This window comes from Phacochoerus africanus, chromosome 6 (genome assembly GCF_016906955.1).
Source record: "Phacochoerus africanus isolate WHEZ1 chromosome 6, ROS_Pafr_v1, whole genome shotgun sequence".
Classification (NCBI taxonomy): domain Eukaryota; kingdom Metazoa; phylum Chordata; class Mammalia; order Artiodactyla; family Suidae; genus Phacochoerus; species Phacochoerus africanus.
In genome coordinates, this window is record NC_062549.1 from 28198024 (window position 1) to 28212116 (window position 14093).

The 14093-nt window shown below is 35.2% G+C and overlaps 1 protein-coding gene across 1 annotated transcript in view; it reads left to right on the forward strand.

The window, feature by feature from the left end:
• NUDCD1 (NudC domain containing 1) overlaps positions 1-12299 on the forward strand; it is a 121183-nt gene extending 108884 nt beyond the window's left edge. Inside the window, exons 9-10 of the mRNA XM_047783406.1 lie at positions 8821-8980; positions 11001-12299. Of these exons, the coding sequence (XP_047639362.1) occupies positions 8821-8980; positions 11001-11293 (453 nt within the window). The 3' untranslated portion in view covers positions 11294-12299. The remainder of the gene's footprint in view (positions 1-8820; positions 8981-11000) is intronic.
• The last annotated feature ends 1794 nt before the right edge of the window (positions 12300-14093 follow it).

Below are 14093 nucleotides of genomic sequence, written 5' to 3' on the forward strand. Positions count from 1 at the left end.
TTTAGATCTCATAGAGAAATACGTCATTCTGTAAACAAATGCATTTGTAAGTTAGACCTAAAAGAGAAGTGAAACACTGAATGGCGTGTAGATCTGATAAGGTGTATCTACTTGTGTCTCAGGAATCAAGTGTCCCTTGCTCTCTCCTGGCGTGCTGTGCCATTATCATCACATCACCATCTTCTTTATTTGCTTCTACTGCTCATACCTCTGCCTGTTCACTTTCTACTTCACATCATGATTTCTGCTTACTGTAGTTTCTCTCTGGTATGTCTTTTGCCTGTCTTCCTTATTGGCTATTGTGTTCTTATTGTTTATTTTGGGCATTTATACTTCCCAAAGAAGAGGATTTATTGTTTTTGGCCAGCCACAGTCTAGTATGGGAAGCACCTGTATGAAACAATTCAGTGTGACCATTTCATACATCAGTGGATAAAAGATGTTTGTCTTTAAGTTAGCTATCTACTCTTGATTCTGTTAGTAGAAGCCAGGAGTGTGGGATCCTAGTTTTCCTACTTGTATATCTGGAACCTCTTGTGTATATTGAACTATCACCAGTCTGCTCATTATTAAATGGATTGTTTTTTAGGCAAGTTTGTAAATAGTGAGGAAGGGAATCTCAGGTCAGTCTACAGTATAGAAAGCTGAGAAGAGTCTCACTTCCAATGTAACAACAAGAAAAGGCTGGATAATCTGTGGAATCATTACTGTAAAAAATTTTTCAGAGAGCTGAGGTTGTAGGGCAACCAACTATCTTGATTAAAACTCTAGAGCGTAGGCATAGAGGGAACCTACCTCAACATAATAAAAACTATATATGAAAAAACCACAGCTAACATAATTCTCAGTGGTGAAAAATTGAAAACATTTCCACTAAGATCAGGAACAAGACAAGGATGTCCACTTTCACCACTGTTAATCAACATAGTTTTGGAAGTCGTACCACAGCAATCAGAGAAGAATCCAAATTGGAAAAGAAGAAGTAATACTATCATTGTTTGCAGATGACATTGTACTATACATAGAAAACTGTAACGACAGCACCAGAAAACTCTTAGAACTCATCAGTGCATTTGGAAAAGTTGCAGCCTCCAAAAATACACAAAAATCAGTTGCTATATACTGATAATGAAAGATCAGAAAGAGAAATCAGAGAATCCATCCTATTTTCCATCTTATCAAAAAGAATAAAATATCTAGGAATAAACCTACCTAAAGGGACAAAATAGCTATACTCTGAAAACTATAAGACATTGATGAAAGAAATAAAAGACAACACAAACAGATGGAAAGATATACCATGCTCTTGGATTGGAAGAATCAGTATTATCAAAATGACTGTACTACCCAAGGGAATTTTACAGATTCAGTGCAATCCCTATCAAATTACCAATCCCTATCAAATTTTTCACAGAACTTAGAACAGAATATTTTAAGATTTGTATGGAAACACAAGAGACCCTTAATAGCCAAAGCAATATTGAAATAGAAAACCAAAAATGGAGGAATCAAGCTTCCTGACTTGAGATGATACTACAGAGCTACAGTCAAAACAGTGTGGTACTGGCACAAAACAAATATAGATCAGTGGAACAGGAATATAAAGCCCAGAAGTAGACCCAAGCACCTACGACAAAGGAGGAAATAACATACAGTGGAACGAAGATAGTCTCTTCAATAAATGGTACTGTGAAAATTGGAAAGCTACACGTAAAAGAATGAAAGTAGAACACTATCTAACAGCATATACAAAAATAACTCGAAATGTATCAAAAACCTAAATATAAGGCCAGATACTATAAAACTATAAAAGAGCAGAATGCTCTTTGACATAGATCACAGCAACATCTTCTGTGATCCACCTCCTAGAATAATGACAAAAACACAAACCAGTGGGACCTAATTAAACTTAAGCTTGCACAGTACAGGAAACCATTAAAAAGATGAAAAGCCAACCCACATAATGGGAGAAAATCTTTGCCAACCATGCAACAGACATGGGCCTAATCTCCAAATTATACTAACAATCCAATTGAAAAATGGACAAAAGACCTAAATAGACATTTCTCCAAAGAGGACAAATAGATGGCCAACAGGCATATGAAAAAGTGCTCAACATCACTAATTATTAGAGAAATGCAAATCAAAACTACAATTAGATACCACCTCACACCAGTCAGAATGGCCATCATTAACAAGTCGACAAATAAAAAATGTTGGAGAGGGTATGCAGAAAAAGGAACCCTCCTCACTGTTGGTGGAAATGTAAATTGGTACAACCACTATGGAAAACAGTATGGAGGTACCTCAGAAAACTAAATATAGAACTACCATATGATCCAGCAATCCCATCGCTGGGCATATATCCAGACAAAATTTTCCTTTCAATGAACATGTGGATGCATGTATCTTTTTCAGCACTATTCACATAGCCAAGACATGGAAACAACCTAAATGTCCATCAACAGATGATTGGATTAAGATGTACGTACATACAAAGGAATAATACTCAGCCATTAAAAAGACAAACTAATGCCATTTGTAGCAACATGGATAGAACTAGAGATTCTCATACTAAGTGAAGTAAGCCAGAAGTAAAAATACCATATGATATCACTTGTTTGTGGAATCTAAAATATGGAACAGATGATCCTATCTAAAACAACAGAAACAGATCATGACCAGGGAGAACACTTGGGGTTCCCAGGGGGTAAAGGGGAGGGAGTGGGATGGATGGGCATTTGGGGGTTTTTTTGGATACAACTGTTGTATTTGGAATGCATAGGTCATAGGGCCCTACTGTACAGCACAGGGAAATGAGTGTGTTTGGGTCACTTTTCTGTACAATAGAACTTGAAGAAACACTAAATCAACTATACTTTAATAAGAATTTTTTTTTTCTAAATGGAGGGTGGGGAGGAAATCCAAGGAAAAACAAGTGCCACCAAGGAGAGATTAGATAGGAGAACTGGTTCATCTAAACATGGGAACATGGAATACAGCAAAGAAACAAAGAATTCAGCAAACTGCTAAAGCCCTCTAGTTGGGGCTAGCAAGAAATTATAGATCTGATGGGATTCACAGATCCTGTTTATGGACTGGGAGCAAGGGAAGAGACAAGAATAAAGCCACCTTGATGCAGGGCTGGAGAAGTATCTGCTGCTGTGGAAAAATCCTGCCTGGATTTTCTCCTTAAGTAGCAAAAGCCTCAAGCTGCTGAGGGAAAAGCATCAAATCTTAGCATCCTGAGGGTTCAGAAGAAGACCCACTACAGTTGAGGGGAAATAAAAATCAAAGATTTTTAAAACATCATCTCTCTGCATGCCGGGGGTTGGGGGAAGGATCAAGGGGAGACCTATTACAATTTTCCTACCATTGGAGATGAGGCAGTATCACTAAAAGGCCCAAACCCTGATACCCAAGGACATGAGGCTCAAAACTGAGTGAGGCTGAACTAAAACAGTAGGCAACTCCCTGCCTATATCCTCCTCCAGCACCACATAACAGGCGGTAATAATCTACCATTTGGGAAGGATTAAGAGCATAGGGAGACTCTGAAATGCGGATGTATAGTGAAAGCCTAAAGTTAGGTGTAGAACAGTATAGTTGAGGAAAGATCCTCTAGCAACTCCATCCTTACCAGAGTACAAAGTAACACTGAAGAATTTGCAGTTGGTGATGCATTGAAGGTGACAATAGCAACAACAGAACTCAGGCTCAGATCAACCCTTTCTCAGCCTCCCTCTGTCATAACACCCACACTAATGACCTAACAAAAGTGTGTTCATCTCCAAGCATAAATACTGCTTACCTCAGTCTCTACTGTTTTTATACATCCATTGTTCAATCAAAAGTTGCAAGACACACAAAAAGAAGGCAGTAAAAACATTGTGCTGTCAAGAAACAAGGCAAATAATGTAATCAGACTAAGAGATGACCCCTACTTTGGAACTTCCACCCATGGGATTTAAAATAATTGTAATTACTATGTTAAAGGCTCTAATAGAAAAGATGAATAAATACAGAATTCTAGCAGAGAAACACTGTAAAAGATGAAAATGCTAGAAATCAAAAATAGGCCGAAGATCTGAATAGAATTTCTCCAAAAACAACATACAGATGGCCAAAAGGTACATGAAAAGATGTTCAGCATCACTGTGTTGGAAATTAAGATAACTCTGGCTCAGGTCGTCAGTGTAGGAAAGTGAGACACGTGGACAAGGAGCAATCTCGACAAGGCTCTATACTTCTGTAGAAAGGCATGGGTGCTCCAAAAAGGGTGCGCACCAAACAAAGGACCCTCCCCTATTCATCCCTAACACAGGTGATTTACCTGTCCCCTCCCCATTGGTCAGGTCAGGGCGCACATTCTTCCTGGTTAGCTAGTTGAAACATTGTTGCTGGGAAAAGAGGTAAAGAGGAAGGGGGGTCACAGGGTTGTTTCAGCTGAAACCAGAGCAAAATGGAGTAACCAAGATTTCCTTTGATAGAAAAGACATTGTTACTTTCCACAACTGTTAGGGAAATGCAAATCAAAAACCCAATGAAAATCACCTCACACTGATCAGAATGGCCACCATTAAAAAAAACCAAAAATCTACAAACAATAGATGCTGAAGGGGAGTATGGAGAAAAGGGAAACTTCCTATACTGTTGTGGGAATGTAAATTGGTACAACCACTATGGAAAACAGTGTAGAGTTTCCTCAGAAAACTGAAAATAGAACTACCATATTATCCTGCAAGCCTACTCCTGGGCATATATTAGGGGAAAACCATAATTTGAAAAGATACATGCACCCCAGTGTTCATTGCAGCACTGTTTACAATAGCCAAGACATGGAAGCAACCTAAATGTCCAATGACAGATAAATGGATAAAGAAGATATGGTAGATTTGTACCATGGACTATTACTCAGCCAGAAAAAAGAATGAAATAGTGCCACTTGCAGCAGTATGGATGGACATAGAGATTATCATGCTAAGTGAAATAAGCCAGAGAAAGACAAATACCACTTTCAAGTATGGAATATTTTTTTAAAAGATACAAGTTAATTTATATGCAAAACAGAAACAGACTCACAGAAAACAAACTGTCAGAGGGGAAATGGCAGCGATAAATTAGGAGTTTGGGCTTAACATATACACAATACTATGTACAAAATAGATAACCAGCAAGTACCTACCATATAACATAGGGAACTATAATCAATATGTTGTTATAACCTATAAGGGAAAAGAATCTGAAAGATTTATACACACACATACACATATATATCAATCTCTTTGCTATACACCTGAAACTAACACAACATTGTAAATCAACTATAATTTAAAATATGCTAGAAATTAAAAAACCCACAGCAACAACATATATTTAATGAACTCATCAGTAAACTCTACATCTGAGGGAAATAAAAAAATTGGTAACCTTGAAGATAGATTAGTAAAAACTAGCAGAACTAAAACCAAAGAGGGGTGGGGATGGGGTGAGAGCAAAAACAAAAGGCGAGCATTCGAGGGCTGTATTAAATGGTCTAATATACATATAGTTGGAACCCCAAAAGGGACATGAACACTTACCAAAATAAACCTTATTTGGGGCCATAAAATAAACATTGACAAATTTGAAAGAAGTAGTAGTATAGTTGAGGAAGATCCTCTGGCAATTCCATCATAAACAGAATGCTCTCTGACCATAACTGAATTAAGTTAGAAATTAATAATGGAAAAATCTGGAAAATCTGCAAATATTTGGAAATCGAATACATTTCTGAATAACCCGTGAATCATAGTGGAGCTCCCAAAGGATGTTTGGAAATATTTTAAATCAAATGAAAATGAAATAAATACAGCACATGGTAGGATGCAGCTAAAGCAATGCTTAGAGAAAAATTTGTAGCATTACATGTTCTGTTAGAAGAGAAAAAAAAGTCAATTTTATAGTTAAGCTTCCATCTTAAACTAGAAAAAGAAGAACAAACCAAGTCTAAAGCACAAGTAGGAGGAAAACTTACGAAGAGCGGAAGTCAGTGAAATTGAAAACTGAAAATAATAAAACCATAAACTTGTCCTTTGAAAAGATAGAATCGATAAATCTCTAGCCAGAATAACCAAGGAGAAAGACAACACAAATTACCAATATCAAGAATTAAAATAAATACATCAGTACAAGTCCAGAAGACACTAAGGTGTAATAATGGAATATTATTTTTACATGTTTGGCAATTTAAGTGAAGCCAATTTCTCAAAGACAAGAATTTACCACAGTTCACTCTGGAAGAAATAGATAACCTAACTGTTTCATATCTGTTAAAGAGACTTAATTTATTGTTAGGAACCTTCTGACAAATCTCTAGCTTCACTGCTTTGTTCTACCAGAAGAAGAAATAATACCAATTCTGTACAAACTTTCAGAAAATAAAAGAGGATACAACACGTTCCATCTTATTTTATGAGGCTAGCATTACCCTGATAGCGAAGACATAACAAGAAAACAGGGAAAACCAGACCAAAACAAAACAATGTCCTTCATGAATATAGACACAAAAATCCTCTGTAAAATATTAGTAAATAAAATCCAACAATAAGTAAAAAGGATAATACATCATGACCAATTAGAGTTTACCCAAGGAATTCAAGGTTGATTCAACATTCAAAAATCCGTAAACCTAATTCAGCATATCAGCAAACTAAAGAAGAAAAATATTTCACCATTCTAATTGTTGCAGAAAAAGAATTGACAAAACTTATCATCCATTTATGATAAAAATGCTTAGCAAACTAGTTGAAGGTAACTGCCTCTTCAGAAAACCTAGGATTAAAATTGTACTTCATGGTAAAAACAAACAAACAAATAAAAAAAACGGTTCTTCACCCTAAGATAGGTAACAGGCAAGGGTGCTTGCCCTCATTACTCCTAGTCAGCATTATTTTGGAATTCCCAACTGGTACAGTGAGGCAAGAAAAAGTAGTAAAAGGTATAAAGAATTATCAAGAGATTCCAATAACCACCATGAGAAAAACAAGACCACTTTTTAGGTGTTACCTTAAAGGCAGTTTTTATATGCATTTCCTTTATCCACCCTTAGCTTGCAACCCTCGAGTGGAATTATAAGCATATTTTTCTAACCTGACCACTGACCAACATAATAAGTAATAATACATTTGAAAGGTATAATTCTTTTTATTTAGCTGTATGGAATACTTAGTTGTAAAATGAAGAATAGGGAGGCTAAAATTTATTTAATGATTATCACACAGTTTCTTGCTACCAGAAAGAAAAAAGTGTAAACTATCTCATTTAAAGGGAGTGTTTTGTCTCATAGTAAATTACTATTTTCAGTTAATTCCATCAAACTGGTTAATTATAATTTGCTTTTGAAACTTCCAGGAAGTTGGTTCAATTTATTTAAAGCATCCCTATCTTATTTGAAGAGAAATATGTTCACTTTCTGGGGGGCAGAGCCACAGTCTATTTGCTGAAACATGTACATTATAGGAAAGTATAAAATTGAAGGCAATGGGAATACAACTTAAACTACAGAAAAAATTGAATTTGACAATGAAACATATAAAATACAATATAAAAGGCCAGTTAGTTGGCAGTGATTTTGAAAATAAACCTAACTTAGGCAGTGATTATCAGGAACAAAGGGAGAGAAGAAATAAGTCTGTGAACACTGTGTGCCCGTCTGTTCCCTTGTCTTAGAGAATAAACACTGGCCCCACCCAAAAGTCCTATCTCTCCCCTGCCACTGTTGGAGCAACAAAATCGGGTTGCCCTGTGTCTGTATTCTCCTGTGACCCGTAGCCTGTGCTGGAGAAGCCACTTCACAACTTGCGCTCTGGAGGGTAGCTCAGATGTCCATTTTTCATTTTCACCTAACATTTTAATTCTCCAGTCTGCTCTAAAGCTCATGGGAGCAATTCCGTATTTATCAAGTACTATGTATATTTTATGTTTTCTGTATTTGATGTGATTTTTATCGGTATTTAGGCATTTTTAACTCTGATAAACAGCATTTTTAATAAAGAATATCACTGCCATCTCCTTCCATTTAAAGGAATATTACTATAGATGAAATCCAATTATGAGTCTCAACTTGATGAGTTTGTATTAAAATGAATTCCTTTAGCCATTAATATTGCAATAACATTATTAACACAAGTATCCTTGACATTTTATTGTAAATACAATACACCAAAGTTAAGTAATTGGTAAACAGATCTGTGTTTGAATCCCAGCATTGTGATTTTTCTGTGTAGCTTAGAACAAGTTACTTAGCTCTCTCAAGTGTATTCTTCATCTATGGAGATAATAGCAGCCTTGTGGTTTATTGAGATTAACATTTATAACATGCCTGGCATATAGAATGTATCATAAATTATAATAGCTGTCATTATTCTTGGTAATTATTATTACAAGTTAGCATTTGTAAACTTCATATTTGTATGCTGAGGTTTAAAAAATACTCTGTTATAAAATTGTACTTTATGTTATGTTTTAAACAAATTACTAACAGTTGAGAAGTAGTATAGTGTAGTGGTTAAGAACATAGACTCTGGATTCCAATCTCAGCTCTACAGCATATTACCAGGCTCACCCTGGGCAAGTTACTTAAATGCCCTGTGTACCACTTTGTTGAACTTTAAGACAGACCTAACCATAGCACATTTCTCCTAGGGCATTACGAAGAGTTAATCAGATTAGGCATATAAAAAGTTTAGAACAGTTGCTGACACGTAGGTTCTGTTTGTCATCCTCATTATTAATAATTTTTTTGTTGTGTGAATTATTTTTTGTCACTTTTTATTTTAGGTGAATCTTGGAAGCAACCAGTACCTTTTCTCTGTCATAGTGGATCCTAAAGAAATGCCCTGCTTCTGTTTGCGCCATGATGTTGATGCCCTACTCTGGCAGCCACACTCCGGCACGCAAGATGATATGTGGGAGCATATTGCAACTTTCAATGCTTTAGGTATAAGCAAGCTTTTGACAACCTTTTCTGTTATATCAAAAATTACAGTCATCATTTTTTTTTAAGTTTCTTTTCTTTGGTTTGTTTAAATTTGAGCTATCCTGATTACTCTTTGATTGATTTGTACTATAATTTCGTTGCTTGTATATAGCTGATGAATGTTAGTATTTGGAACAGTAGGACTACTCTTTTTGTGCTTGTGCAGAAGATCAACACAGGAGAGAAATCAAAGTGGTTGTCATTCTAATCAGTTATTTGCTTATTCCAACTAAGTGGTACAGTCATCAGAATACAAGCCAAGGAGCTTGACAACATGGAGCTTGTATTCAGGAGTAATCTTTAGTAATCATAGAATTGCTCTAAGGTAAAGCACATTAGGAGACATCTTTCATGGAACTTAAGTGTGAAACAGCACTACTATATGAAAACATTTAGGAAGATGATAAGCAGAAATGAAATTTATTCTGTAGGATAAAAGGGAAACTGCAGATTTTAAAAGTAGGGCTTGAAACATTTTGAGCTACATAATTGTATACTTATGCAAGAATTGACTTAATGTCAAAATATATTAGTATTGTGTGAGAGACATTTTTATATAAGTTAACCACAGTTATTACTTTATAGAAAGGTTATTTTAAACTGGCAGCATCAAGTAAAATTCTGCAATCTGATTGCTGTATATATGCACAACCCTATTTATAGAGGAGTTTTTTTTCAATCATCCCTTATAGTTAGTAATATAAGCCACTAAACTGGTTGATTCAGACTCCAAGTATATTTTTATGACCTGAAATAAAGTTTCATTGACTAATTTAGCCACATAATTTCTAGCCTTTTGAGAAAGTTTTTTATTCTCTATCCTCTTTTTCAATAAGAAAAGCTTTATCATAATTTTCATGTGCTAAGATCCTCCACTTGTATCCCCAAATCCTCTAGTATAGAAGAATTCTATAATGCTTGACTTTAAGTTTAATCAGCATTACATTAGCTATATAGTCTGAGTTGCTATATACATTATTTTGTCAAGGTTAGCCTGGAGAACTAACTCTAGGCTACTCAAATAGGAGGCTACCTCCTCTTTACTTTTTCTCCTCAAGCAAGCCCTGCTTAATATTAAAAACAAACAAACCAACATTAATCTGCCTGTGCTCAATGGTTCTTTGTTGTTTGAGGGATCTCAGTTTACCTCAGTGTTTTATTTCCTCATACATGTTATAACATTCAGTAGTCATGTTCCAGTCTGAAAATTTTAATTTATATTTCAGAACATAAATGCCATTTTAGACTGTAAAGATAATTTTTAAAAAGATATGAAGATTTTTTTTCAAAGTTTAGGTAGTTTTCAAGGAACATCCTAATGAAGTTTTTAAATCAGATACTAGCATTTTCTTTTAAGCTTGTAGTGGTCTCAAGATTCTACTTCTGGGAGGTTAAGTACAACTAATCTTATTACAGTATTGGTATATAAAAATACCACTAACATTACAGAAAATATGAGAATGCATTGTGCATATTTTAGTACCTTCGGGGAGGGGGGGTCTGCTTTATTTACACACTCCTGAAATAACTTTATAATAATCTCCTATAAGCACTTTTCCATTTATTTGGTAAGAAAAAAGAAAAAGATGCTGTCATGCCACATCTGTGATTGAGGAACCCAGTTATTAAAGTGGCATTTAAAGATATTTTGGCATGTTTTTATTATGTTAGATTTTTAGCATTTTAATTATTCATAGAAATTACATGGGTCTATGTTGTGCTTTAATTGAAAAGATGAAGCTCTTTTATTCCTTAGAAATTAATACTTTATTTTTGCACCATTTGGGAGAGACTGTGGCTAGTCATTAATGATTGAGAGTCTAACCATTGTTTAGTACATAATTTAATATTTATACTTAATTTAATAATTAATCATTTAATCATAAATTTAATAATTTAATCATTGCAACGTTAGATCACTGTTTTTTCCCTTCTGTTAAATATATTGTTTTTCTTTTTTTCGTCTCTTATTTCTTGACAGGCTATGTCCAAGCATCAAAGAGAGACAAAAAATTTTTTGCCTGTGCTCCAAATTACTCTTATGCAGCCCTTTGCGAGTGCCTTCGACGAGTTTTCATCTATCGTCAGCCCACTCCCATGTCCACTGTACTCTACAATAGAAAGGAAGGCAGGCAAGTAGGGCAGGTTGCTAAGCAGCAAGTAGCAAGCCTAGAAACCAATGATCCTATTTTAGGCTTTCAAGCAACAAATGAGAGATTATTTGTTCTCACTACCAAAAACCTCTTTTTAATAAAGGTAAATACAGAAAATTAATTACTCCACATGTTGGCTTCTCTGTACTGGAAAAGTATTCAGTGGTGGCTGGAAGGCTGGGCATTTGTGCTGTAACCTTTTAAATTTTACTGTGTTAAACAAAATTATCTTGTATGAATTTATTTTTCAAAGGATATTACAAATATATTCAAGAGATTATGAATCTGTAAAAGCTATGGAATGAAGGTGCAAATTTAGAGAAAATTAGCTTCTGTAAAACTAAAGATAGTATTAGCAATTATAATTATTTTTAAAAACAGTAGCTAGAATCTCATCTTTTGTATGAAAGATGTACAATTCATTGTTTAAAAATAAAAGTATTTATCATGTACTGTTTGTCCATTGATATAGTTTCTACTTCTGTACCTACAGAATGTATAGAATAATGGTTAAAATGTTGATTCTTATAAATTACTCTTGAACGGGGGTGGGGGGGGAGGAGGAAGTATGTATAACAGGAGTACAGGTTTATTATTGTTAGAGTTTGCTGAGCGACCTTAAGGGTTTTTTCAAATTAAGGATAGCTTTATTTAACTTTTATCCATTTGGTCTCCCACAGACAGAGGTAAAGAGAGATGATAGTGTTCTGCAAGGTGTAACTCTTGTCCATTGCTCTGTAACAAATCACTTATTACAGGATGTCTTATAATTTTTCATGATTGAGCATCTCTGCTGTCTCTGTTGTGCATGTCCTCTCCTTTTCCAGAAGGCTATTCTGTGTGTGTTCCCATGACAGAGAAAACATTCCAAGAGGGCGAGTTCTAATGTACAAGTTTATGAAGCCTGCACTTGCATCATATTTACTCATCTTCCACTGAACAACACAAGTCACATGGCCAAGTCTAGAGTCAGGGTGAGAGAAGAGTATGCAAGGATTCATATAGCACGTGGTCTGATTCCTTGGGAGCCGTTACTGTAGTAGTCTGCCACACAGATTATCATTTGTTCCTATAGTTCTCTTTGTGTTTCTAATCCTGTTGATACATTAAATAGGTTTTGCCATGAATTTTAGATTCTCATATTATTTTCCTTAGATTTCTTTTGGTTTGCATTTACTTGGAAAGGGGTTTACTTGTATACTATTTTTGTATGCTTCTTATATAAACTTTGAGTTAAAATTTGTATTAAAATAGAATGGAGACGTTAAGAAGCAGAAAATGAAGAAAAGAGATATGATAGGAAACACTTGTTCCTAATATATTTCTTGCCAATCTAGACAAGTATTTGGCTAAATTAAATTTTAGTGAGAGAAGGAAAAATAAGTTTGAGAGACAGAAAAGGAAGGGAAAGATGGGGCTTACACGTGTGTTTTAAACACCAGGTCAGAATGCAGTTTCCTAGAGAGAAGTATTAGGATGCTAGATTGAAAGTAGAGAAAACTACTGGTGAAACACCAGTAGTGAGAACTGATGGCGACAGTGGAGTTAATAGTACTCTTGTTAATACTAGGAAAGTGATAGACTAGATAGCAATTAAGCATCATGAGATCATGAACATAGAGAAAAAAAAGTATGACTGAACCAAAAAACAAAACAGTGATATTTCCAGAGCCTTTTAGTGTCATTGTGAAATTTAATGAAACAAAAGACTACTTAGAGAGTAAGCTATTAAAAGCCCTTATGTGACAGTACATTTGAATTTTTTAAAAATTTTACCTCAAAGATACCCTCTTAGGGAATCTAAGAAAAATGCAGATTAACATGGTGCTTAATTAACAATATGACAATGTACATAATGCAAATTTCCAAATAGTAATCAATTTTTTATTTTGTACATGTGATTTTTAATGGTTAATGTTGAATTGAAACCTATCCAGATAATTAGTACTAAGTATTGTTTTTTTTTTTGTCTTTTGTTGTTGTTGTTGTTGTTATTTCTTGGGCCGCTCCCGCGGCATATGGAGGTTCCCAGGCTAGGGATCGAATCAGAGCTGTAGCCACCGGCCTACACCAGAGCCACAGCAACGTGGGATCCGAGCCGCATCTGCAACCTACACCACAGTTCACGGCAACGCGCCAGATCCTTAACCCACTGAGCAAGGGCAGGGACTGAACCCGCAACCTCATGGTTCCTAGTCGGATTCGTTAACCACTGCGCCACGACGGGAACTCCAGTACTAAGTATTGTTGCATATGATCTATGTTAAGAGAGTAATAGGTCTAGAGCATTAATTCCTAGCCATGTTTTCTTGAAATGTTTTAAGGACTCCACAAACATTTAACTCAGCTTAAAGCTTGCTCTGAACTTTTAAAAATGAATGCAGCACCTTGTGCTTTGATTTTTATCATGTTATAAATGGGAATTTATAAAATATGATAGTAATAAAGTAGTACTTTGTGTTTTTCATATTGAGTCATTTAACAATCATTATATCAACATGTTTAGTAAGTACCAGCTGTGTTCCATGACCTATTTTCAATGCTACGGATATTGCAGTGTTAAGTTAGAGACAAAAAGTCTGCATTCTACTGATTTCCAGGTGAAATTTCTCTTTGAGTGAAAAAGTAGGTAGAGATAGGTGGAGTCATTGTTCTGTTAGAAAGACATTTAACCAAGGATAGAACCCAGGAAGAAGGGTTGCTAATGGGAAGGGTCAGAAAGAGGATAATAGAGTTCGAGGATTAACCCAAGAAATACAAATGGTCTTAAGACTACTGTGAACAATTATATGCCAACAACTTTGTAACAGGGTTAGAAACATATATCCTACCAAGGCAGAATCATGGAGAAATAGAAAATCTGAATAGACCAATTACATGTAAGGAGTAATCAAAAACTTCCCAATAAACAGAAGACCAGG